Source organism: Ranitomeya variabilis, chromosome 6 (assembly GCF_051348905.1).
Source record: "Ranitomeya variabilis isolate aRanVar5 chromosome 6, aRanVar5.hap1, whole genome shotgun sequence".
Lineage (NCBI taxonomy): Eukaryota > Metazoa > Chordata > Amphibia > Anura > Dendrobatidae > Ranitomeya > Ranitomeya variabilis.
Window position 1 is genome coordinate 7,390,496 of NC_135237.1, and position 25,581 is coordinate 7,416,076.

At 51.5% G+C, this 25,581-nt stretch overlaps 1 protein-coding gene across 1 annotated transcript in view; it reads left to right on the top strand.

The window, feature by feature from the left end:
- The window catches only part of OBSCN (obscurin, cytoskeletal calmodulin and titin-interacting RhoGEF), an 860,705-nt gene that overhangs the window by 576,047 nt on the left and 259,077 nt on the right, over positions 1–25,581 (top strand). Inside the window, exons 83-85 of the mRNA XM_077269354.1 lie at positions 12,527–12,704; positions 14,169–14,282; positions 14,597–14,764. Coding sequence (XP_077125469.1) covers positions 12,527–12,704; positions 14,169–14,282; positions 14,597–14,764 — 460 coding nt within the window. The remainder of the gene's footprint in view (positions 1–12,526; positions 12,705–14,168; positions 14,283–14,596; positions 14,765–25,581) is intronic.

The following is a 25,581-nucleotide window of genomic DNA, read 5'->3' on the forward strand; positions in this document are numbered from 1 at the left end:
TTGCCAGCGTCAACGGGGTGGGTGCCGCCATCATGATTGATTGAATTAGATAGCCTTTTTTTTCCCACCCCCAACAGTTTCACCCTCTTCCTCTGACAATGATGAGTTTTTAGTGCGCTTAAGACAAACAGACTCATCCATTCTCTCCTTACATACACTCTGGCACTTGTCTGGTGGTCCTGAGGTAGTCCCCCCCCAGAAGGCTTTGTATTTGCCCCCTGAGAAGAAGACCCAGCGACCTCCTGAGCCCCAACAACCTTGTCCGCAACCTCCGGCCCCGGGTCCCCATCGCCCCCCTCTGGAGGGGAGTCCTGGAGGGCCCGGAACCGGTTAGAGAGATCCACCAGAGGGGGGGCGGCTGGACCTTCCAATGGCACCTGGATCAGGGCTACGGAGTCAGAGGGGTCGCACTCCAAGGAGGAGGCTCGAGGCCCGGACCCCCTCTTATCCTTAGTTGTTTTCCTGTTACCCTTTTTCTTTTGCTGTGACCACTCCCCCTCATCCAGACTGTCACCGGATGAAGGTTCCTGGGCAGACATGGCGTCCTTTTGCTCCTCCCTTTCAAGTCTCTTGACTTCCTCGTTCAATTCGCCGTCTTTAGGATCCTCAGCTGCAAGTGAAGCACCCGGGTCAGAGTTTAGGGTCATTACTCCCTGCCCCCTGTTCCCACGGCGCTGCTGCTGCCGCCTGATATTGGATGGCGGCAGCCTGCTCCTCACCGGTTCCCTGCCTCCTCCGCCTCTGCTGGTCCCTTCACCGGCGAGATTAGTCCCGGCTTTCGCCTGTCCCGCACTCGCCGCTTTCAGGACCGCATTGGCAAAGGAACGCGGACAGCGACTGAACGGGTGACCGAGGTCACCACACAGGTTACACCTAATCCTGCCACAGGTAGCAGCGAGATGGCCGAGGTCCCCACACAGTGCGCATTTCTGGGTGGTACACTGCGCACTGAAGTGTGTGGGGCTGCCGCACCTGTGACAGACCTTAGGCTGCCCCCAGTAGAAAATCAAGATCCTGTCCCTCCCCAAAAATGTTGAGGAAGGGATATGGGTAACGGTGTTTCCTGAAACCTTCAATTTCACCATGAAGGTCCAGGCTCCTGACCAGATACCATGCTCATCGAGGGTCTTCTCGGGAATACCGACGATGTCGCCGTATCGTCCAACCCAGGTGGAGATGTCGACACAGGAAAGTGACTCGTTACTGGTCAAAACGGTCACCTTCCTGACCGAGTTCTGGCGGGATATTGCTACAGCGAGGAAACCCTGCCATTCGGGGCGACCCCGAGCCAGCTCGTGGCGAGACCAGAAAAGCTCAAGGCCCTCCGGTCTCACGAAGCTGACATCGAAGTAGGAGGTCCCATAGGGATGGATCAAGGCAAAGATGTCATATGCCACGAAGCCCATCCCCAGCAGGAGCTCAGCAACCTTTGACCGATCAGGACAGGCATCCTTGCTTACCCACTGGAGACGGGCCACGTTCCTACGGTTACTCCTCTGCCCCGGTGTCGGCAGAGACCAGACAGTCTCTGCCCCTCTGTCTCGGAAGGCGGAAAGACCGTGTCTCTCTATCCAGAAAGACAGATCAACCTCCCTCCCCTCTACATTGATGGAACTCTCCCCTTTCCTCAGGGCGTCCAGGAAGCGCTGTTGCAAGTCACCGTCCTCAGGGTCACCAGACAAGGGCGCACTACTACCCCCAGCAGTGACAGCCCCTGAATAGCTTGGGGCTGAAGACCCCGCCACCGCTGGGGGGGCAGCGGGACCACTACCTGCTTCCCCTCCACCAACACCAGTAATGCTCTCCTCATTCACTCCGCCACTACTCCCATCATTTGCAACATCACTACTCCCATCATTCACTCCACCACTACTCCCATCATTCACTCCACCACTACTCCCATCATTCACTCCACCACTACTCCCACCATTCACTCCACCACTACTCCCATCATTCACTCCACCACTACTCCCACCATTCACTCCACAACTACTCCCATCATTCCCCTCACCACTTCCCATCACTTTATTACCAGTATTCTCACCACCATTTGTCCCAGTGTTCTCTGCACCTTCCACAGTAACATCCATTCCTTCCTCGCTTGTGTCTGGCTTCTCTGCACTCACACCTGCTGGACCGGGGGAGGGGTGCAGCACCACACCCGTTTTCCCTTCATTGGTGTTTTGTTGTTTCTCTGGAGCTCCTTGCCCCCCTACTGCAGCAGTTTGTATTTTATTCTGGGCCCACTGCTTGTTGGGGGGCGCCGCCTGCCCCGCACCCACAGACTTCGGGGTCCTGGTGTCACATTTGGATGCTGGAGCACTCTGTCCTCCCGTCGCAGCAGGGCGCCCAGTGTTCCCTGCAGATGATTTTTCCTGTTTTTTTTTTTCTTTTTGGACTCGCTGCTCCCCTATCGCAGCCTCGTGCCTCTTCTCTGTTGAGGCGCACTGCGCCCCTGTCACAACAGTGCGCCCCCCTTTCGCCGCACCAAGTTTCTCGGACCTGCCCCCCACAGCCCCGGCGTCGGCCAGCTCAACCGTAGTGAGCAGGGATGGAGTCTGCCCACACCGTCCCCCTTTCGCAACGGCGTGGACATCCCCCTCGCTCCCCTCAGCCCCGGCGATAACCGGCTTAGCTGCAGAGGGCAGAGAGGGAAACTCCTCGGGGTCCCCTATGTCTGGCGCCGTGAGTACCACCACAGCCTCGCCCCCTGCACTGTTCCCCGCACAGACGGCAGCACCGCCGGACGTCCTCCTCCTCTCCCCACCTTGCCTATGCCCCGGACCCACTGCAGAGCCCGTGCCTTTAGGTTTGGTGGGGTTTACACCGGAGGTGGTAGGTGTAACATCATCCATCAGTACATATCTGTAACTCACCACCTCCCGTGCGGTCTCCTTCGTTGTCTTCTTCCTCTTCTTTGTTTCCTCTGCTGGCTCGTCCTCACCAAAGGAGAAGCGGTCCAGGTTCACTGGAGACTCCAGCTGTCGGATCTCCTGTAGCAGACCGCCCTCCTCCTCTTCCTCCGCTGACACTCCAGCCTGTGCTGTCGGAGTCCTCTGCCGTGCTGGGAGGCCGCTTCCCTGTTGTCGGCTCTGCGACTCACTCTCCCGGCTGGTTCCAGCTTGTAGGACTCCAGTTACAGCCACGTCTTCGTCCTCCTCCTCGTCGCTTAGGACGCTGGCTGGCGGCTCTCCTGAGGTATTTAACCCCTTCATTTCTGAGAACCGCCGCTGGTTCCTAAACCTCTCCGGGAAGGGACCTGCACTTTTCTCAATCCCCTCCCAGAGGAGCGCTAACCGAGCCACCTCACCTCTGAGGGCTCTGAACCTCTGGGAGGTCGCGGGTTTCTCCTTGTTAGAGGCACGGGTGTTCAGGATTCGAGCCTCCCGCAGCTTCTCCTTCAGCCCGGTCAGTGCTTTGCCGGCGTCCTCGTACTCACGTAGCATGGCGACCACTCGGGAGGAGAAGGTACTCGTGGACTCGCCGGAGCTCCTCTCCCCCCAGGATGTTCCTGGGCTCTCCTTCCTGGGGCCTGGGGTGCCCCTGTCTCCCTCTCTGGGCGGACGATGAGCCGTCTCAGTGTTGGAGTAGGTGGGTATGGTTTTCTTCACCCGTCCTGACCTCCTCAGTCCCTCTTGGGCCGGTTGCTGCTGCTGCTCTCTGTCCCCCGCCGGCACAGACCGGGGAACAGAAGCCTGGGAAGCCATGCCGGCCTCCCAGGAAGCCTGCCTCTCCCTGGGGAGAAGAGAGGCCGACTCTGGGCCTCCTGCTGGAAGTGCTGGAGCTCACAACACAGGTGCTGCTCCTAGCAGGGTGTGACTGATTGTGGGCACCTGTCCTCCAGGTCTTTTATTAAATAAAATAAAAATACTTTACATGACAATAACCAAGATATATTACAAATAAAACACAACAGAACAAAACATAAGAACAAAGCTCCAATCAGACGACAACAAACGACAAAAATCACAAAGAAATAAACCAGAAATGGAACCAAAATGGAGAAAGTTCATGACCTACAAATCAGGGACGAGAAAGAAAAATTCCAATAAAAATAAAGAAAGCAAAACTAAAAGACAACAAACAAAATACTCATAACTACATGAATACCCCTGTAAAAATTTTACATAATAAATAGTATAAAATCATATAAGACCCCCGGCCCAGCTTCATTCATACTACTATATACAACCCCAACTACATTCACACCGTCCTATATACAATATTATATACAATATATACACTATAAACACATTATACTAAACCAAACACTATACAACACCGGAAACACAACAAAACCCTACTGGTCCCACTGCCTTACCTTACAGCCCCCCCTTACACCACCACATTCACACCACAACAAACCTAAATACAATACAGTGTACAAAATTAACATTTTTTTTTTAATTATTTTTTTATTTTTTTTCCTTTTTTAATATATATACACACACCTACTCTAACTATCCCGCCACCCCTGATCCAGCTCTGGCCACAAAGTTCAGGAATTATCCGAGCTAGGATCAGGCCCCAAAGTTTTTCCCCAGGCGGGGCCTGGGCCAGGCCAGATCAGTCTCCTATCACCGCCGTTGAACCCCCCAATCCCCCCACCCAACCTAACTAAGACCCTCTATTATACACAATACATTACACTATATACAACATATACATAAACCAACTTCACAGAACACAACCTACATACTCCCCACCCAAGGCTCAAGTTCGATGCCTGCAAACCTTCTATTCAAGGAACAGAAATACAAAACAAAAATCTAGGGTGTAAAGACATCAGCCCATCACCAGGATATAGGAGCGCTAACGGACTAAGGCACCCCGAAGGAGAAACCCCTCCAGAGATGGGCCGCCCTCCGGGCACCCAGTCTTTCGCACTCCAGAGAACGCACCTTCACCAGGGCACCTAGGATGCTGCTACAAACTTCATCTACACGGAGGATTTTACTCTGCGTCGTAACTAAAACTCGTGCGTTCCACGTGAAGTACCTGACCACTGCGCTGACTAAGAATAAAGTGGCTCGGTCCCTTCTCCCGAGGTCTCTGAACGCTCCATAGGCCCACTCGGCATAGGACAGAGTGGCCAGCCGCGGCCAACCAATGGAAGCGCCCACCCTGTTGTACACCTCTGTATTAAAGGGACAATGAAGCAGGAAGTGCTCCATGCTTTCCAGCATGGTAGCGCAATCCTCACGGGGACAATTCCTGTCCACGGAGCTCCTGTGCTTCAAATTGTCCCTCACATACAACTTACCTTGGAAGCAGCGCCAAGTCAAGTCCCAATACTTCTTGGGGATCCTGCTAGAATTTAACAAACTTAACCCAACCTCTAGATCCCGACTCGGGCAGTCCCTGAGGACCAATGGTCTCTGAAAATGCGAAAGCAAGACCCGCACGTCGAGGAGTTTCCTCGGGAGGGACCTCACTTCCCACATTCCCAGACCCCACCGGCGCATCATTTTCAGAACCGGGGTAACATAAGCCGGGAGATGCCCGTGCGGTGTGCGAAAATCCTTCAATCTTCCCCCTGTCTCCCATTCCTGGAAGAAAGGCTGAAACCATCCTTTGCAGGAGAATACCCACGGAGGAGCCCTCTCTTTCCAGAGGTTTGCCACGTTAACTTTCAAAAAGGTGTTCACTAGAAACACCACGGGGTTCACCATATTCAACCCCCCTAGTCTCCTCGTGCGATAAGTGACCTCCCGTTTGACTAGGTTTAGTCTATTCCCCCATAACATCTGGAAGAACAGACTGTAGACCCGTGTCCAGAGAGGCTCCGGCAAGACACAGACGCTGCCCAGGTAGATTAACAAGGGGAGCAGGAAAGCTTTGCACAGGTCAACCCTTTCCCTCAGGGTCAAAGACCAACCCTTCCATTGGTCCACTTTTTGGGCGACACCCTTGATTCTGCCTTCCCAGTTTTTCGTGGGGTAATCACCCTGGCCAAATTCGATGCCTAGGACTTTGGCATGTTCTTGGGGTTCGGGGAGGGTGTCCGGAAGATCAAACATGGGATCCCCGCCTCCCAGCCAGAGACTCTCACACTTGTGCTGGTTGACCTTGGACCCGGATGCCTCCGAGTAGCTCTCCACTTCTGACATCACCACCATCGCCTCCTCTTGCGAAGAAACAAAGACAGTAACGTCGTCCGCGTAGGCCACTACCCTCAGGATAGCCTCTGGCGCCAACCCGCCCATCCTCACCCCCGCCAACGGTCCACAATCAACCCTTCTGAGGAAGGGATCGATCGCAAACGCGTAAAGCAAAGGACTAAGAGGGCAGCCCTGGCGGACACCAGATCCCACCCCGAAAGGTTGTCCAATCCACCCGTTTACCAGAGGGAAAGTCTCAGCCCCTTTGTACAAGGTCTTAAGCCAGTCCACAAACCCTCCAGGCAGACCATACCTCAAAAGAGTGGACCAGAGGTACTCGTGGTCGACCCGATCAAAGGCTTTTGCCTGATCCAGGGTCAGCAAGAACCCCTTCCAAAGGCCCGCCCTGCCTTGCTCCACAGCCTCTCGGACACCCAGAACAGCACTGAAAGTGCTACAGCCAGGAACGCAACAGTGCTGGGCCTCCGAAAGGAGCCGCGGTGCAAACTTCACCAGCCTATTGAAGAGTATCTTAGCCAAAACCTTCCTGTCCACATTGAGAAGTGATATGGGACGCCAATTCTCAATGCGTGACGGATCCTTACCCTTTGACAAAATGATCAAAGCCGACCTCCTTAATGATCTCGGCAGAGTGCCCGAGGAGAGACACTCATTAAACACCTGAGTCAAGAGGGGGACCAAGGAGTCCCTAAAGGTCTTAAAGAACTCGGATGTTAAGCCATCCGGACCTGGCGATTTTTTGGGCCGGAGCCCATCGATCGCCAGTCTCACTTCCTCTTCTTTGATCGCTTCTGCCAAACCGCCCAGCGAGAGGTCAGCCCCTGGCTCAGGAACAGCTTCAGCCAGGAAAGCCGACATCCTGTTACGATCCAGTTCCTTCCTTCCCAAGAGGTGCGAGTAGTATGAACTGACGACCTCCAAGATCCCTGATCTGGACCTTCTCAGGGATCCCGTACTGTCCATCAGCCCTGTCACTATCTTACTATTCACTGACATCTTGCAGCTTCTGTAAGGGTCGGGCGAGTAGTACTTCCCGTAGTCCCTCTCAAAAACCAAAGATGCGTGCCTATCGTACTGACACCTCTTTAGCAAGGATTTCACACTGGAGATCGCCTCGCGGCTACCCCCAGTCGAGACAAGTTGCTCGAGTTTCCTCCTCAGGCTCTGATACAGGCGATCCCTGTTCAGGCTTCTGAGGTTCGAGAGTTGCCGGAAGAATCTCGCCACCCGATGTTTGAACATCTCCCACCACTCAGACTTAGTGTTACTTAGGCCCAGCAGCGGTACCTGGCTCTGAAGAAATTCCTCAAAAGGACCGTCTTACAGCTTCTTCCTCAAGGAGTGACGAATTCAGCTTCCAATAACCTCTTCCCATCCGAGGAGTCTCTGTAACGCTCAGAGAAAACATAATCAAACAGTGATTGGAGAATTCCACCTCCACAACCGACAACGGCGAGGAGACGGCATCCCCCTTCAAATAAAACCTGTCTAACCTAGACCTGCACTGACTACCTCTAAAAAAGGTGAACCCCGCGTGGCCTGTGTTGTGCCGGATGTGGACATCCACCAGGCGTGCCTCACTTACTATCCTATTTAGCGCGACGCAATCGTAAGCCAGCCGGTCTCCGGAACCTCCTCTATCACAGGGTCTCGTGACGTTGTTGAAATCCCCTCCAAAGACCACCTGCCGACTCGAAAATAAGAAAGGTTTGATCTTCATGAAGAGACACTTGCGGTCCCACTTGGACTGGGGACCGTAGATGTTAATGAGCCGAAGCTCCTGTCCCCCAATGGAGACATCTAGGATCAAGCATCTCCCCATTTCTAACTCGATCAATCGTCTGCATTCAACCGCTGCGGTCTTAAAAAGGACCGCCACCCGCTATACGGCTCGGCCGCAAGAGACCAGTAGGAGGGCCCGTGCCTCCACTCCCGCCTTGCTTTATGCATGGTTGATAGGTCGGTCAACCTGGTCTCCTGCAAAAACAAAATGTCGGCGTCAAGTTGGCCGAGAAAATGAAAGGCCGTGTACCTTGCCACATCTGACTTTATGCTGGCAACATTAATGGTTGCCAGCGTCAACGGGGTGGGTGCCGCCATCATGATTGATTGAATTAGATAGCCTTTTTCTTCCCACCCCCAACAGTTTCACCCTCTTCCTCTGACAATGATGAGTTTTTAGTGCGCTTAAGACAAACAGACTCATCCATTCTCTCCTTACATACACTCTGGCCCTTATCTGGTGGTCCTGAGGTAGTCCCCCCCCCCCCAGAAGGCTTTGTATTTGCCCCCTGAGAAGAAGACCCAGCGACCTCCTGAGCCCCAACAACCTTGTCCGCAACCTCCGGCCCCGGGTCCCCATCGCCCCCCTCTGGAGGGGAGTCCTGGAGGGCCCGGAACCGGTTAGAGAGATCCACCAGAGGGGGGGCGGCTGGACCTTCCAATGGCACCTGGATCAGGGCTACGGAGTCAGAGGGGTCGCACTCCAAGGAGGAGGCTCGAGGCCCGGACCCCCTCTTATCCTTAGTTGTTTTCCTGTTACCCTTTTTCTTTTGCTGTGACCACTCCCCCTCTCCCTCATCCAGACTGTCACCGGATGAAGGTTCCTGGGCAGACATGGCGTCCTTTTGCTCCTCCCTTTCAAGTCTCTTGACTTCCTCGCTCAATTCGCCGTCTTTAGGATCCTCAGCTGCAAGTGAAGCACCCGGGTCAGAGTTTAGGGTCATTACTCCCTGCCCCCTGTTCCCATGGCGCTGCTTCTGCCGCCTGATATTGGATGGCAGCAGCCTGCTCCTCACCGGTTCCCTGCCTCCTCCGCCTCTGCTGGTCCCTTCACCGGCGAGATTAGTCCCGGCTTTCGCCTGTCCCGCACTCGCCGCTTTCAGGACCGCATTGGCAAAGGAACGCGGACAGCGACTGAACGGGTGACCGAGGTCACCACACAAGTTACACCTAATCCTGCCACAGGTAGCAGCAAGATGGCCGAGGTCCCCACACAGTGCGCATTTCTGGGTGGTACACTGCGCACTGAAGTGTGTGGGGCTGCCGCACCTGTGACAGACCTTAGGCTGCCCCCGGTAGAAAATCAAGATCCTGTCCCTCCCCAAAAATGTTGAGGAAGCGATATGGGTAACGGTGTTTCCTGAAACCTTCAATTTCACCATGAAGGTCCAGGCTCCTGACCAGATACCATGCTCATCGAGGGTCTTCTCGGGAATACCGACGATGTCGCCGTATCGTCCAACCCAGGTGGAGATGTCGACACAGGAAAGTGACTCGTTACTGGTCAAAACGGTCACCTTCCTGACTGAGTTCTGGCGGGATATTGCTACAGCGAGGAAACCCTACCATTCGGGGCGACCCCGAGCCAGCTCGTGGCGAGACCAGAAAAGCTCAAGGCCCTCCGGTCTCACGAAGCTGACATCGAAGTAGGAGGTCCCATAGGGATGGATCAAGGCGAAGATGTCATATGCCACAAAGCCCATCCCCAGCAGGACCTCAGCAACCTTTGACCGATCAGGACAGGCATCCTTGCTTACCCACTGGAGACGGGCCACGTTCCTACGGTTACTCCTCTGCCCCGGTGTCGGCAGAGACCAGACAGTCTCTGCCCCTCTGTCTCGGAAGGCGGAAAGACCGTGTCTCTCTATCCAGAAAGACAGATCAACCTCCCTCCCCTCTACATTGATGGAACTCTCCCCTTTCCTCAGGGCGTCCAGGAAGCGCTGTTGCAAGTCACCATCCTCAGGGTCACCAGACAAGGGCGCACTACTACCCCCAGCAGTGACAGCTCCTGAATAGCTTGGGGCTGAAGCCCCCGCCACCGCTGGGGGGGCAGCGGGACCACTACCTGCTTCCCCTCCACCAACACCCGTAATGCTCTCCTCATTCACTCCACCACTACTCCCATCATTTGTAACTTCACTACTCCCACCATTCGCTCCACCACTACTCCCACCATTCACTCCACCACTACTCCCATCATTCATTCCACCACTACTCCCATCATTGGCAACGTCACTACTCCCACCATTCGCTCCACCACTACTCCCACCATTCACTCCACTACTACTCCCATCATTCCCCTCACCACTTCCCATCACTTTATTACCAGTATTCTCACCACCATTTGTCCCAGTGTTCTCTGCACCTTCCACAGTAACATCCATTCCTTCCTCACTTGTGTCTGGCTTCTCTGCACTCACACCTGCTGGACCGGGGGAGGGGTGCAGAACCACACCCGTTTTCCCTTCATTGGTGTTTTGTTGTGTCTCTGGAGCACCTTGCCACCCCACTGCAGCAGTTTGTATTTTATTATTCTGGGCCCGCTGCACGTTGGGGGGCACTGCCTGCCCCGCACCCACAGACTTCGGGGTCCTGGTGTCACATTTGGGTGCTGGAGCACTCTGTCCTCCCGTCGCAGCAGGGCGCCCAGTGTTCCCTGCAGATGATTTTTCCTGTTTTTTTTTTCTTTTTGGACACGCTGCTCCCCTGTCGCAGCTGCGTGCCTCTCCTCTGTTGAGGCGCACTGCGCCCCTGTCACAACAGTGCGCCCCCCTTTCGCCGCACCAAGTTTCTCGGACCTGCTCCCCACAGCCCCGGCGTCGGCCGGCTCAGCCGTAGTGAGCAGGGATGGAGTCTGCCCACGCCGTCCCCCTTTCGCAACGGCGTGGACATCCCCCTCGCCCTCCTCGGCCCCGGTGATAACCGGCTTAGCCGCAGAGGGCAGAGAGGGAAACTCCTCGGGGTCCCCTATGTCCGGCGCCGTGAGTACCTCCACAGCCTCGCCCCCTGCACTGTTCCCCGCACAGACGGCAGCACCGCCGGACGTCCTCCTCCTCTCCCCACCTTGCCTATGCCCCAGACCCACTGCAGAGCCCGTGCCTTTAGGTTTGGTGGGGTTTACACAGGAGGTGGTAGGTGTAACATCATCCATCAGTACATATCTGTAACTCACCACCTCCCGTGCGGTCTCCTTCGTTGTCTTCTTCCTCTTCTTTGTTTCCTCTGCTGGCTCGTCCTCACCAAAGGAGAAGCGGTCCAGGTTCACTGGAGACTCCAGCTGTCGGATCTCCTGTAGCAGACCGCCCTCCTCCTCTTCCTCCGCTGACACTCCAGCCTGTGCTGTCGGAGTCCTCTGCCATGCCGGGAGGCCGCTTCCCTGTTGTCGGCTCTGCGACTCACTCTCCCGGCTGGTTCCAGCTTGTAGGACTCCAGTCACAGCCACGTCGTCATCCTCCTCCTCGTCGCTTAGGACGCCGGCTGGCGGTTCTCCTGAGGTATTTAACCCCTTCATTTCTGAGAACCGCCGCTGGTTCTTAAACCTCTCCAGGAAGGGACCTGCGCTTTTCTCAATCCCCTCCCGGAGGAGCACTAACCGGGCCACCTCACCTCTGAGGGCTCTGAACCTCTGGGAGGTCGCGGGTTTCTCCTTGCTAGAGGCTCGGGTGTTCAGGATCCGAGCCTCCCGCAGCTTCTCCTTCAGCCCGGTCAGTGCTTTGCCGGCGTCCTCATACTCACGTAGCATGGCGACCACTCGGGAGGAGAAGGTACTCGTGGACTCGCCGGAGCTCCTTTCCCCCCAGGATGTTCCTGGGCTCTCCTTCCTGGGGCCTGGGGTGCCCCTGTCTCCCTCTCTGGGCGGACGATGAGCCGTCTCAGGGTTGGAGTAGGTGGGTAAGGTTTTTCTCACCCGTCCCGACCTCCTCAGTCCCTCTTGGGCCGGGTGCTGCTGCTGCTGCTCTCTGTCCCCCGCCGGCACAGACCGGGGAACAGAAGCCTGGGAAGCCATGCCGGCCTCCCAGGAAGCCTGCCTCTCCCTGGGGAGAAGAGAGGCCGACTCTGGGCCTCCTGCTGGAAGTGCTGGAGCTCACAAGACAGGTGCTGCTCCTAGCAGGGTGTGACTGATTGTGGGCACCTATCCTCCAGTCACCTCCAGAGCTGCACTCACTATTCTGCTGTTACACCGTGTCTTATCCTCCAGTCACCTCCAGAGCTGCAGTCACTATTCTGCTGTTACACCGTGTCTTATCCTACAGTCACCTCCAGAGCTGCAGTCACTATTCTGCTGTTACACCGTGTCTTATGTTCCAGTCACCTCCAGAGCTGCAGTCAGAGTTTCTGGTCCGCACATCTCCCTGGTGCATGGTCCGTGGCTCTGACGTAGTGAACACGATGTCTCCCACGATGCATTTCACCATTGGCTGGGGGCCAGTGGGCCCTAGTGCGATGTATCTGTGTGGAGCCTGGTCAGGGGCCCTTTATCGTCACTACCTGGGGCTCAGGCAGCTCCTGGTGATGACTGGTCTCAGTAGAACTATGAGTGCAGCTCTGGAGATGGAGAGCATGCTGTGCTTGGTCTTCAGTACCAGGGTTCACATACTTTCTTGCTGTTTCCTTCTCAGTTGACAAACATTGACGTGAATGATCTGGTGGAGGGCGACGATCGAGCTTTCGAGATCTGGCACGAGCGGGAGGATTCCGTGCGCAAATACCTGCTGCAGGCGCGGACGCTGATCATCAAGAACTCCTGGGTGAAGGAGATCAGCGGCTTCCAGCAGCGCTTCAGCCTGCCGCAGTGGAGTAAGCATCGGGCCAGTATCACCCCCATCATCCGAGGTCAGGGGTAAAGGATGATGAGCAGCATCGGGGGAGGATCACACCCATCATCCGAGGTCAGGGGTAAAGGATGATGGGCAGCATCGGGCCACTATCACACCCATCATCCGAGGTCAGGGGTAGAGGATGATGAGCAGCATCGGGGGAGGATCACACCCATCATCCGAGGTCAGGGGTAAAGGATGATGGGCAGCATCGGGGGAGGATCACACCCATCATCCGAGGTCAGGGGTAAAGGATGATGGGCAGCATCGGGCCACTATCACACCCATCATCCGAGGTCAGGGGTAGAGGATGATGAGCAGCATCGGGGGAGGATCACACCCATCATCCGAGGTCAGGGGTAAAGGATGATGGGCAGCATCGGGCCACTATCACACCCATCATCCGAGGTCAGGGGTAAAGGATAATGGGCAGCATCGGGCCACTATCACACCCATCATCCGATGTCAGGGGTAAAGGATGATGGGCAGCATCGGGCCACTATCACACCCATTATCCGAGGTCAGGGGTAAAGGATGATGGGCAGCATCGGGCCACTATCACACCCATCATCCGAGGTCAGGGGTAAAGGATGATGGCAGCATCGGGCCACTATCGCACCCATCATCCGAGGTCAGGGGTAAAGGATGATGGGCAGCATCGGGCCACTATCACACCCATCATCCGAGGTCAGGGGTAAAGGATGATGGGCAGCATCGGGCCACTATCACACCCATCATCCGAGGTCAGGGGTAAAGGATGATGGGCAGCATCGGGGGAGGATCACACCTATCATCCGAGGTCAGGGGTAAAGGATGATGGGCAGCATCGGGCCACTATCACACCCATCATCCGAGGTCAGGGGTAAAGGATGATGAGCAGCATCGGGCCACTATCACACCCATCATCCGAGGTCAGGGGTAAAGGATGATGGGCAGCATCGGGCCACTATCACACCCATCATCCGAGGTCAGGGGTAAAGGATGATGGGCAGCATCGGGGGAGGATCACACCTATCATCCGAGGTCAGGGGTAAAGGATGATGGGCAGCATCGGGGGAGGATCACACCCATCATCCGAGGTCAGGGGTAAAGGATGATGGGCAGCATCGGGCCACTATCACATCCATCATCCGAGGTCAGGGGTAAAGGATGATGGGCAGCATCGGGCCACTATCACACCCATCATCCGAGGTCAGGGGTAAAGGATGATGGGCATGGCGCCCCCTGTGTCCGGGGACAGGAAACAGTCACCTGTCCTGGCGTCCCTTCTATACAGAGCTCTTCTCGGACACCATACATTGGTCTCTCCTGAATGCCCCCACGGTCCATTCTAGATGGTATATCTGGGGTCATGGCTCCGCCCTCCTGTACAACATTGACTCCAGTCACATCCGAAGCTGCAATCACGAATGAGCCCCCTGACCTTGAGTGTCTTTTGTTGCAGACCCCCCGCGTTTCATCGAGGTGCTGGGAGACTGCACAGCTGAGCTCGGAGAAACTGTCAAGCTGGCATGTCGTGTCACCGGGACCCCGAAACCCACCATCACCTGGTACAAAGGTAATGACCCCCTTTCACCCGAACGATGGAGTGCAGCATGGAGCGGACCACTATAGCCCCTGCCCCCAGCTGATTCCGATGGCGCTTCCTCCTCCATGCTGGGACTGGCAGGGGCCATATTTTGCCCATTGCTCACGAAGGTGGCCATAGTCACCGAATTTCACTATTTAACCCTTATATCTCTGTGGTCCATGGTACGTGGGGTGGTAGCATGGGGCAGCCACTGATGGATAAGTCCCATGTGCTGGCCGTACATCACACTGCCCCCTCATGTGAGGATGATGATGGCAGTAATGATTTCTGTGCCCCCTCAGATGGCCGCTCAGTGGAGGTGGATCCACATCACATCATCATTGAGGATCCAGATGGTTCCTGCACCCTGATCTTGGACAATATGACGGGCGTGGACTCTGGCCAGTACATGTGTTTCGCCTGCAGCCCAGCGGGTACTGCAAGCACACTGGGCAAGATCCTGGTCCAAGGTAACTCACATGGTGTGTCTGGTATATTGGTGGAAAGTTCTCACATCCCAAACCTGCTCCACCTGCACCCTGTACTTCACACATCTCCCTTCATGCTATTCTTCAGTCACATCCAGAGCTGCAGTTAGTGTTCTGCTAGTTTATATTTTCCACTCACAGCTAGAGGTGCAGTCAGTATACTGCTGTTAAATTATGTTTTATCGGTACAAGAAAATGGCACTGGAATCACCATCAGTACATGAATAACATCAGGACCACCATGATTACAGGAACGCAGCACAAAACCACAGCCACCATTGGTACATCATCAGAACTCAATATGACAGCAAAACCATAATCAGTACAAGCATATAGCACCAAAATCACCATCAGTACAAGCATATAGCACCAGACACCCATCAGTACATGAATATAGCACCAGACACCCATCAGTACATGAATATAGCACCAGACACCCATCAGTACATGAATATAGCGCCAGACACCCATCAGTACATGAATATAGCGCCAGACACCCATCAGTACATGAATATAGCGCCAGACACCCATCAGTACATGAATATAGCGCCAGAAACCCATCAGTACATGAATATAGTGCCAGACACCCATCAGTACATGAATATAGCGCCAGACACCCATCAGTACATGAATATAGCGCCAGACACCCATCAGTACATGAATATAGCACCAGACACCCATCAGTACATGAATATAGCGCCAGACACCCATCAGTACATGAATATAGCGCCAGACACCCATCAGTACATGAATATAGCGCCAGACACCCATCAGTACATGAATATAGCGCCAGACACCCATCAGTACATGAATATAGCGCCAGACACCCATCAGTACATGAATATAGCGCCAGACACCCATCAGTACATGAATATAGCGCCAGACACCCATCAGTACATGAATATAGCGCCAGACACCCATCAGTACATGAATATAGCACCAGACACCCATCAGTACATGAATATAGCGCCAGACACCCATCAGTACATGAATATAGCACCAGACACCCATCAGTACATGAATATAGCGCCAGACACCCATCAGTACATGAATATAGCACCAGACACCCATCAGTACATGAATATAGCACCATACGCCCATCAGTACATGAATATAGCACCAGACACCCATCAGTACATGAATATAGCACCAGACACCCATCAGTACATGAATATAGCACCAAAATCACCATCAGTACATGAATATAGCACCAGACACCCATCAGTACATGAAGGCATCAGTCATCCCCACTTCATTCTGTGCTTTGTCAATGGTTTCTCCTCCACACTAGTCCCAATTTTAGTTCCCCCTTATGATAACCCCTCTTTATACAATCTCCTCACAGTGTTCCCTCTCCTACAGTGTCCTCACACTGTCCCCTCTTCGTACTGTGTCCTTAAAGGGAAGGTGCCACCAGTTTTCTTGATTTTTTTTTTGTGAAATTAAGCTTAAAATACTAATTAAAATGTATTAATGCAGTGTTTGCAAACATTTCTATATGAAAAATATTATATATTTTTGTACAAATATATATAATTTCCACTAGGGGGAGCATTTTCCATTTTAGACCTCAAGCAGCTATAGTAAGACTTACCAGCTTTACTGTTAGCTGAAAAATTGGGGCAGTAACTGCTGACATCACCATTTCTCTCCCCTTTTGGGTGGTCTAGTATCCCTGGGGCAGAATGAAGAGTAGCATCACAGGGCAGCGCCATTTTGTGGATGACTGCCCTGTGATCTGCTATCACCAGCAGTTACTGTCTCTCTCTCTCCCATCAGTCTCTCTCACCCAGATTACATGTATCTCTCACCCCTTCCACAATGCCTGGCCATTCACTGCAGACCCGAGGGATTAATCACAGCTCCTGCCAAGCAGCTGTTCTGATAATGCTAATGGTACACTGTTCATCCTTGATGTCTTTGTAGTCTCTAATACTCTGCCCCAGCTTTTCTCCTGCATTTTACTCCTGTCAATCTAGGATCTGTTCTGCTGGAAGCAGTACTGCTTATGTTAGCAGATCCGAGGGCTTGATGAATATGGCGGCAGAACACTCCCACTACTATGAATTGTGCAGCCCACAGAGGCGTTCCCAGTTCACAGCAGTGACAGTTCTATTACAATAAATAGGGTCGGAGTCCGTCTGTTATCTCCCATGACGATGGGGTGCCATATTATGACACTGAAAGTGTCCTGCTGTTACTGTGAAAGCAATATGTCAGCCCCAGTGCCTTCTTTAAACTCCTATAACACACAAAATATGTTTCAAATGCAATCAAAATTTGGTTATAACAGCATGTTATGCTACATTACATTGATTTTTTAATGATCTACAAATGCGGTGCCTTCCCTTTAATCTGTCTCGTCTTCGTACTGTGTCCTCACACTGTCCCCTCTCCATTTTGTGTCCTCACACTGTCCCCTCTCCGCATTTTTTTCCCTCTCCGCATTGTGCCTTCATGCTGTTCACTCTTTGAACTGTACCCTCACGTTTGTCCCCTCCTCATATTTTGCCCTCAGTGTGTACCCTCTCCATACTGTGCCAGTCAACTTTTCTGAACTGTGCCATTATCCTGACACTTCTCTGTACTGTGCCCTCGCGCTGTCTCCTCACCGCATTGTGTCTTGACACTGTCCCCTCTTCATACTGTGTCCTTACAATTTCCCCTCGCCGCATTGTGCCCTCATGCTGTCCCCTCTTTGTACTGTATGCTCGTGCTGTTCCCTTCTTTGTACTGTGCTCTTATGCTGTCCCCTGTCAATACTGTGCCTTCATGCTGTCCCCTCTCCTTACTATGCTATCAAGCTGTCCCCTCTCCGTATTGTGCCCTAATGATGACTCCTCTCTGTACAGTGCCCTCACTTTGTTTCCTCTCTGTACTGTGCCCTCACACTGCCTCTCTCCATACTGTGCCCTCACACTGTCTCCCCTCTGTACTGTGCCCTCACACTGCCCCCCCTCTGTACTGTGCCCTCACACTGTCTCTCTCTTTACTGTGCCCTCACACTATACCTTCTCTGTTCTGTGCCCTCACACTGTCCCCTCTCTGTACTGTGCCCTCACATTGTTCCCCCTCTGTACTGTGCCCTCACACTGTCCCCTCTCTGTACTGTGCCCTCACACTGTCCCCTCTCTGTACTGTGCCCTCACACTGTCCCCTCTCTGTACTGTGCCCTCACACTGTCCCCTCTCTGTACTGTGCCCTCACACTGTCCCCTCTCTGTACTGTGCCCTCACACTGTACCTTCTCTGTACTCTGCCCTCACACTGTCCTGTTGTGAATTCCGCTCTTGGGCTCCCTCCGGTGGTTGTAAGTGGCACTTTTGTGAGTTCTGCTCTTGGGCTCCCTCCGGTGGTTTTAAGTGGTACGGCTGCTCCTTGGATTTAGTAGTCAGCAGCTGCTTCCACTGATTGCCTTTCTGGCTCGGCTATTTAGCCTGGTTCTATCCTTCAGCCATTGCCACTTGTCAATGGTTCCTGGCTGGATTCATATCTCTGCTTGGATTTCCCTGATATTCTGACCAGTTCAGCAAAGATAAGTCCTTGCTTTGTTCTTTTGCAGTCCACTTGTTGTGGACTTAATCGTTGTGCACTTTCTATGTTTTTTCTAGTCCAGCTTGTCAGTATGGATTTATTCAGTTAAGCTGGAAGCTCTGGGAAGCAGATTTACCCTCCACACCTTTAGTCAGGTGTGGAGATTTTTGTAAACTCTGTGGTGGATTTTTCTAGTTTTTAATACTGACCGCACAGTATTCTGTCCTGTTCTATCTGTCTAGTTAGACTGGCCTCCTTTGCTACATACTGGTTTCATTCTGCGTATGTAATTTCCCTCTCCACTCACAGTCAATATTTGTGGGGGGCTGTCTATGCTTTGGGAATTTTCTCTGAGGGAAGATAGCTTTCCTGTTTCTATCTTTAGGGGTAGTTAGTTCTCCGGCTGTGACGAGGTGTCTAGGGAGTGACAGGAACATCCCACGGCTTCTTCTAGTGTTGTGTTAAGCTCAGGAACTGCGGTCAGTACAGGTACCACTGTTGTGAATTTGGATTCTGGGCTCCCCCGGTGGCTACTGGTGGAATTGAACTTGTGACATCATCTTCCCTGTTCACCTGTTCTGATTAGATCTGGGTGTCGCTATATAATCTGGCTTCTCTGTTAGATGCTTGCCGGTCAACAATGTTATCAGAAGCCTCTCTGTGCTTGTTCCTGCTCCCAGACATCTACTAGATAAGTTGGACATTCGTCCATGTTTTGTTTTTGTATTTTGGTTCCAGTTCACAGCTGCAGTTTCGTTACTGTGTCTGGAAAGCTCTTGTTGATCAGGAATTGCCACTCTGGTATTATGAGTTAATGCCAGAGTCCTAAAGTAATTTCTGGATGTGTTTTGTTAGGGTTTTCTACTGACCATGAAAGTATGCTTTCTGTCTTCTGCTATCTAGAAAGCGGACCTCAAATTTGCTAAAACTATTTTCCTGCTGCGTTTGTTGTTTCATCTCATATCACCGCCAATATATGTGGGGGGCTTCTGTCTCCTTTTTGGGCATTTCTCTAGAGGTGAGTCAGGTCTTATATTTCCCTCTGCTAGCATTATTTAGTTCTCCGGCCGGCGCTGGGCATATAGGGATAAAAGTAGGACATGCTACCTGGCTACTTCTAGATGATGCGGTAGGTTTAGTTCATGGTCAGTACAGTTACATCTTCCAAGAGCTTGTTCCTATTGAGGCTTATGCTAGTTCTCTGGCCATGGAGATCATGACAGTTTGACCGGCCCACTAAAGGGTTAAAATCCTTGGCTGAGAAAGGAGAGAAATAAGAAGTCTGCTGAAAATTTTTTTTTTTTTTTTTCTCTAGTAGTTAGTGTGCTCTTAATTGGATCACTTGCCAGTCTGTCTATGCTGCAGTCTTTCTTTTTTTTCTCTCTCCTTCTAATCTTTGAATGGCTCTATGTTCACCTGTCTATAATGGATCTACAGAGTGTAACTGCAGGTTTGAATAATCTCGCCACGAAAGTACAAAGTTTGCAAGATTTTGTTGTTCATGCTCCGGTATCAGAGCCGAGAATTCCTTTGCCGGAATTCTTCTCAGGGAATAGATCTAGCTTTCAGAATTTTAGAAATAATTGTAAGTTATTTTTGTCCCTGAAATCTCGTTCTGCTGGAGACCCTGCACAGCAGGTCAGGATTGTGATTTCCTTGCTCCGCGGCGACCCTCAAGATTGGGCTTTTGCATTGGCACCAGGGGATCCTGCGTTGCGCAATGTGGATGCGTTTTTTCTGGCCTTGGGCTTGCTGTATGAGGAACCTCATTTGGAACTTCAGGCAGAAAAAACTTTGATGTCCCTATCGCAGGGGCAAGATGAAGCTGAAATTTACTGCCAAAAATTCCGTAAATGGTCTGTGCTTACTCAGTGGAATGAGTGTGCTTTGGCGGCTACTTTCAGAGAGGGTCTTTCTGATGCCATTAAGGATGTTATGGTGGGGTTCCCTGTGCCTGCGGGTCTGAATGAGTCCATGACAATGGCCATTCAGATCGATAGGCGTCTGCGGGAGCGCAAACCAGTGCACCATCTGGCGGTGTCCACTGAGAAGACGCCAGAAAGCATGCAGTGTGATAGAATTCTGTCCAGAAGCGAGCGGCAGAATTTTAGACGGAAAAATGGGTTGTGTTTCTATTGTGGGGATTCTACTCATGTTATATCAGCATGCTTTAAGCGTACTAAAAAGCTTGATAAATCCGTTCCCATTGGCACTTTACAGTCTAAATTTATTTTGTCTGTGACCCTGATTTGCTCTTTGTCATCTATTACTACGGACGCCTATATCGACTCTGGCGCCGCTTTGAGTCTTATGGATTGGTCCTTTGCCAATCGTTGTGGGTATGATTTAGAGCCTTTGGAGACTCTTATTCCTCTGAAGGGGATTGACTCCACCCCATTGGCTAATAATAAACCACAATACTGGACACAAGTGACTATGTGTATTAATCCGGATCACCAGGAGACTATTCGTTTTCTGGTGCTGTATAATCTACATGATGATTTGGTGCTGGGATTGCCATGGCTGCAGTCTCACAACCCAGTCCTTGACTGGAGAGCTATGTCTGTGTTGAGCTGGGGATGTAAGGGGACTCATGGGGACGTACCTTTGGTGTCCATTTCATCATCTATTCCCTCTGAAATCCCTGAGTTCCTGTCTGATTATCGTGACGTCTTTGAAGAATCCAAGCTGGGTTCACTACCTCCGCACCGTGAGTGCGATTGTGCTATAGATTTAATTCCGGGTAGTAAATACCCAAAGGGTCGTTTATTTAATCTGTCTGTGCCTGAACATACTGCTATGCGAGAATATATAAAGGAGTCCTTGGAAAAGGGACATATTCGTCCATCGTCATCTCCCTTAGGAGCCGGTTTTTTCTTTGTGTCAAAAAAAGACGGCTCTTTGAGACCATGTATTGATTATCGGCTTTTGAATAAAATCACGGTTAAATATCAATACCCATTGCCGTTGCTGACTGATTTGTTTGCTCGCATAAAGGGGGCCAAGTGGTTCTCTAAGATTGATCTCCGTGGGGCGTATAATTTGGTGCGGATCAGGCAGGGGGATGAGTGGAAAACCGCATTTAATACGCCCGAGGGCCACTTTGAGTATTTGGTGATGCCTTTTGGTCTTTCTAATGCCCCTTCAGTCTTCCAGTCCTTTATGCATGATATTTTCCGCGATTTTTTGGATAAATTTATGATAGTGTATCTGGATGATATTCTGATTTTTTCGGATGATTGGGACTCTCATGTCCGGCAAGTTAAGAGGGTTTTTCAGGTTTTGCGGTCTAATTCTCTGTGTGTCAAGGGTTCTAAGTGCGTTTTTGGGGTTCAGAGAATTTCCTTTTTGGGATATATTTTTTCTCCCTCTTCCATTGAGATGGATCCTGTCAAGGTTCAAGCTATTTGTGATTGGACGCAGCCCTCTTCTCTTAAAAGTCTTCAGAAATTTTTGGGCTTTGCCAACTTTTATCGTCGATTTATTTCTGGTTTTTCGGATGTCGTTAAGCCATTGACCGATTTGACTAGACAGGGTGCTGATGTTGCTAATTGGTCCCCTGATGCTGTGGAGGCCTTTCAGGAGCTTAAGCGCCGTTTTTCTTCTGCCCCTGTGTTGCGTCAGCCTGATGTGACTCTTCCTTTTCAGGTTGAGGTCGACGCTTCTGAGATCGGGGCTGGGGCAGTGTTGTCGCAGAAAAGTTCTGACTGCGCCGTGATGAGGCCTTGTGCCTTCTTTTCCCGTAAATTTTCGCCCGCTGAGCGGAATTATGATGTTGGGAATCGGGAGCTTTTGGCTATGAAGTGGGCGTTTGAGGAGTGGCGCCATTGGCTCGAGGGGGCCAGACATCAGGTGGTGGTATTGACTGACCACAAAAACTTGATCTATCTTGAGACCGCCAGGCGCCTGAATCCTAGACAGGCGCGCTGGTCATTATTTTTCTCTCGGTTTAATTTTGTGGTATCGTACCTACCGGGTTCTAAGAATGTTAAGGCGGATGCCCTTTCTAGGAGTTTTGAGCCTGATTCACCCGGCAACTCTGACCCCACAGGTATTCTTAAGGAGGGAGTTATCTTGTCAGCCGTTTCTCCAGACCTGCGGCGGGCCTTGCAGGAGTTTCAGGCGGATAGACCGGATCGTTGTCCGCCTGATAGGTTGTTTGTTCCTGATGATTGGACCAGTAGAGTCATCTCTGAGGTACATTCTTCTGCATTGGCAGGTCATCCTGGAATTTTTGGTACCAGGGATTTGGTGGCAAGATCCTTCTGGTGGCCTTCCCTGTCACGAGATGTGCGAGGCTTTGTGCAGTCTTGTGACGTTTGTGCTCGGGCCAAGCCTTGTTGTTCTCGGGCTAGTGGATTATTGTTGCCCTTGCCTATTCCTAAGAGGCCTTGGACACACATCTCGATGGATTTTATTTCAGATCTGCCTGTTTCTCAGAAGATGTCTGTCATCTGGGTGGTGTGTGACCGTTTTTCTAAGATGGTCCATTTGGTTCCCCTGCCCAAATTGCCTTCTTCTTCCGAGTTGGTGCCCCTGTTTTTTCAAAATGTTGTTCGTTTGCATGGTATTCCTGAGAATATCGTTTCTGACAGAGGAACCCAATTTGTGTCTAGATTTTGGCGGGCATTCTGTGCTAGGATGGGCATAGATTTGTCTTTTTCGTCTGCTTTTCACCCTCAGACTAATGGCCAGACCGAGCGGACTAATCAGACCCTGGAGACATATCTGAGGTGTTTTGTGTCTGCTGACCAGGATGATTGGGTTGCTTTTTTGCCATTGGCGGAGTTCGCCCTCAATAATCGGGCCAGCTCTGCCACTTTGGTGTCCCCGTTTTTCTGTAATTCGGGGTTCCACCCTCGATTTTCCTCCGGTCAGATGGAATCCTCGGATTGTCCTGGAGTGGATGCGGTGGTGGAGAGATTGCATCATATCTGGGGGCAGGTGATGGACAATTTAAAGCTGTCCCAGGAGAAGACTCAGCTTTTTGCCAACCGTCACCGTCGTGTTGGTCCTCGGCTTTGTGTTGGAGATTTGGTGTGGTTGTCTTCTCGTTTTGTCCCTATGAGGGTCTCATCTCCTAAGTTTAAGCCTCGGTTCATCGGTCCGTATAAAATATTGGAGATTCTTAACCCTGTTTCCTTCCGTTTGGACCTCCCTGCATCCTTTTCTATTCATAACGTTTTTCATCGGTCGTTATTGCGCAGGTATGAGGCACCGGTTGTGCCTTCCGTTGAGCCTCCTGCTCCGGTGTTGGTTGAGGGTGAGTTGGAGTACGTTGTGGAAAAAATCCTAGACTCCCGTGTTTCCAGACGGAGACTCCAGTATCTGGTCAAGTGGAAGGGATACGGCCAGGAGGATAATTCTTGGGTCACTGCATCTGATGTTCATGCCTCTGATCTGGTTCGTGCCTTTCATAGGGCCCATCCTGATCGCCCTGGTGGTTCTGGTGAGGGTTCGGTGCCCCCTCCTTGAGGGGGGGGTACTGTTGTGAATTTGGATTCTGGGCTCCCCCGGTGGCTACTGGTGGAATTGAACTTGTGACATCATCTTCCCTGTTCACCTGTTCTGATTAGATCTGGGTGTCGCTATATAATCTGGCTTCTCTGTTAGATGCTTGCCGGTCAACAATGTTATCAGAAGCCTCTCTGTGCTTGTTCCTGCTCCCAGACATCTACTAGATAAGTTGGACATTCGTCCATGTTTTGTTTTTGTATTTTGGTTCCAGTTCACAGCTGCAGTTTCGTTACTGTGTCTGGAAAGCTCTTGTTGATCAGGAATTGCCACTCTGGTATTATGAGTTAATGCCAGAGTCCTAAAGTAATTTCTGGATGTGTTTTGTTAGGGTTTTCTACTGACCATGAAAGTATGCTTTCTGTCTTCTGCTATCTAGAAAGCGGACCTCAAATTTGCTAAAACTATTTTCCTGCTGCGTTTGTTGTTTCATCTCATATCACCGCCAATATATGTGGGGGGCTTCTGTCTCCTTTTTGGGCATTTCTCTAGAGGTGAGTCAGGTCTTATATTTCCCTCTGCTAGCATTATTTAGTTCTCCGGCCGGCGCTGGGCATATAGGGATAAAAGTAGGACATGCTACCTGGCTACTTCTAGATGATGCGGTAGGTTTAGTTCATGGTCAGTACAGTTACATCTTCCAAGAGCTTGTTCCTATTGAGGCTTATGCTAGTTCTCTGGCCATGGAGATCATGACATACCACCTCCTCCAGAGCACGTCCCATGTTGCTCCTAAACCACCAGTTCATAACAGTACAAGTGGCCAAAAATGAATTAAATGCATCTCAAAAGAAGGAAAAAGTTCTGAGCCATTTTTTTTTCTGCAGTCTGTTTTGTCTTTTTTTTCCTCTTAATCTCTGGGTGGTTCAGGATTTTGGCGCTGGCATGGATGTTCAGGGTTTGTTTTCTCGTGTGGATCAACTTGCTGCAAGAGTACAGAGTATCCAAGATTATGTTGTCCAGACTCCGGCTTTAGAGCCTAGAATTCCAACTCCTGATTTGTTTTTTGGGGACAGATCCAAGTTTTTGAACTTTAAAAATAACTGCAAATTGTTTTTTGCCTTGAAACCCGTTCCTCTGGTGATTCCATTCAGCAGGTTAAAATTGTCATCTCTCTGCTGCGTGGTGACCCTCAGGACTGGGCATTCTCCCTTGAATCAGGGGATCCGGCATTGCTTAATGTAGACGCATTTTTTCAAGCGCTCGGATTATTGTATGACGAACCTAATTCTGTGGATCATGCAGAAAAGACCTTGTTGGCCCTGTGTCAGGGTCAGGAAGCGGCAGAAGTATACTGCCAGAAATTTAGAAAATGGTCTGTGCTCACTAAATGGAATGAGGAGACTCTGGCAGCAATTTTTAGAAAGGGTCTTTCTGAAGCCCTTAAAGATGTTATGGTGGGGTTCCCCACGCCTGCTGGTTTGAGCGAATCTATGTCTCTAGCCATTCAGATTGATCGGCGCCTGCGCGAGCGTAAAGTTCTGCACCATATGGCAGTATCCTCTGAGCAGAGTCCTGAGCCTATGCAATGTGATAGGATTTTGACTAGAGCAGAACGGCAGGGATTCCGACTCCAGAATAGGCTGTGTTTTTACTGTAGTGATTCTGCTCATGTTATTTCTGATTGCCCTAAGCATACTAAGAGGGTCGCTAGGTCTGTTACCATCAGTACTGTACAGCCTAAATTTCTCTTATCTGTGACCTTGATTTGCTCATTATCGTCCTTTTCTGTCATGGCATTTGTGGATTCAG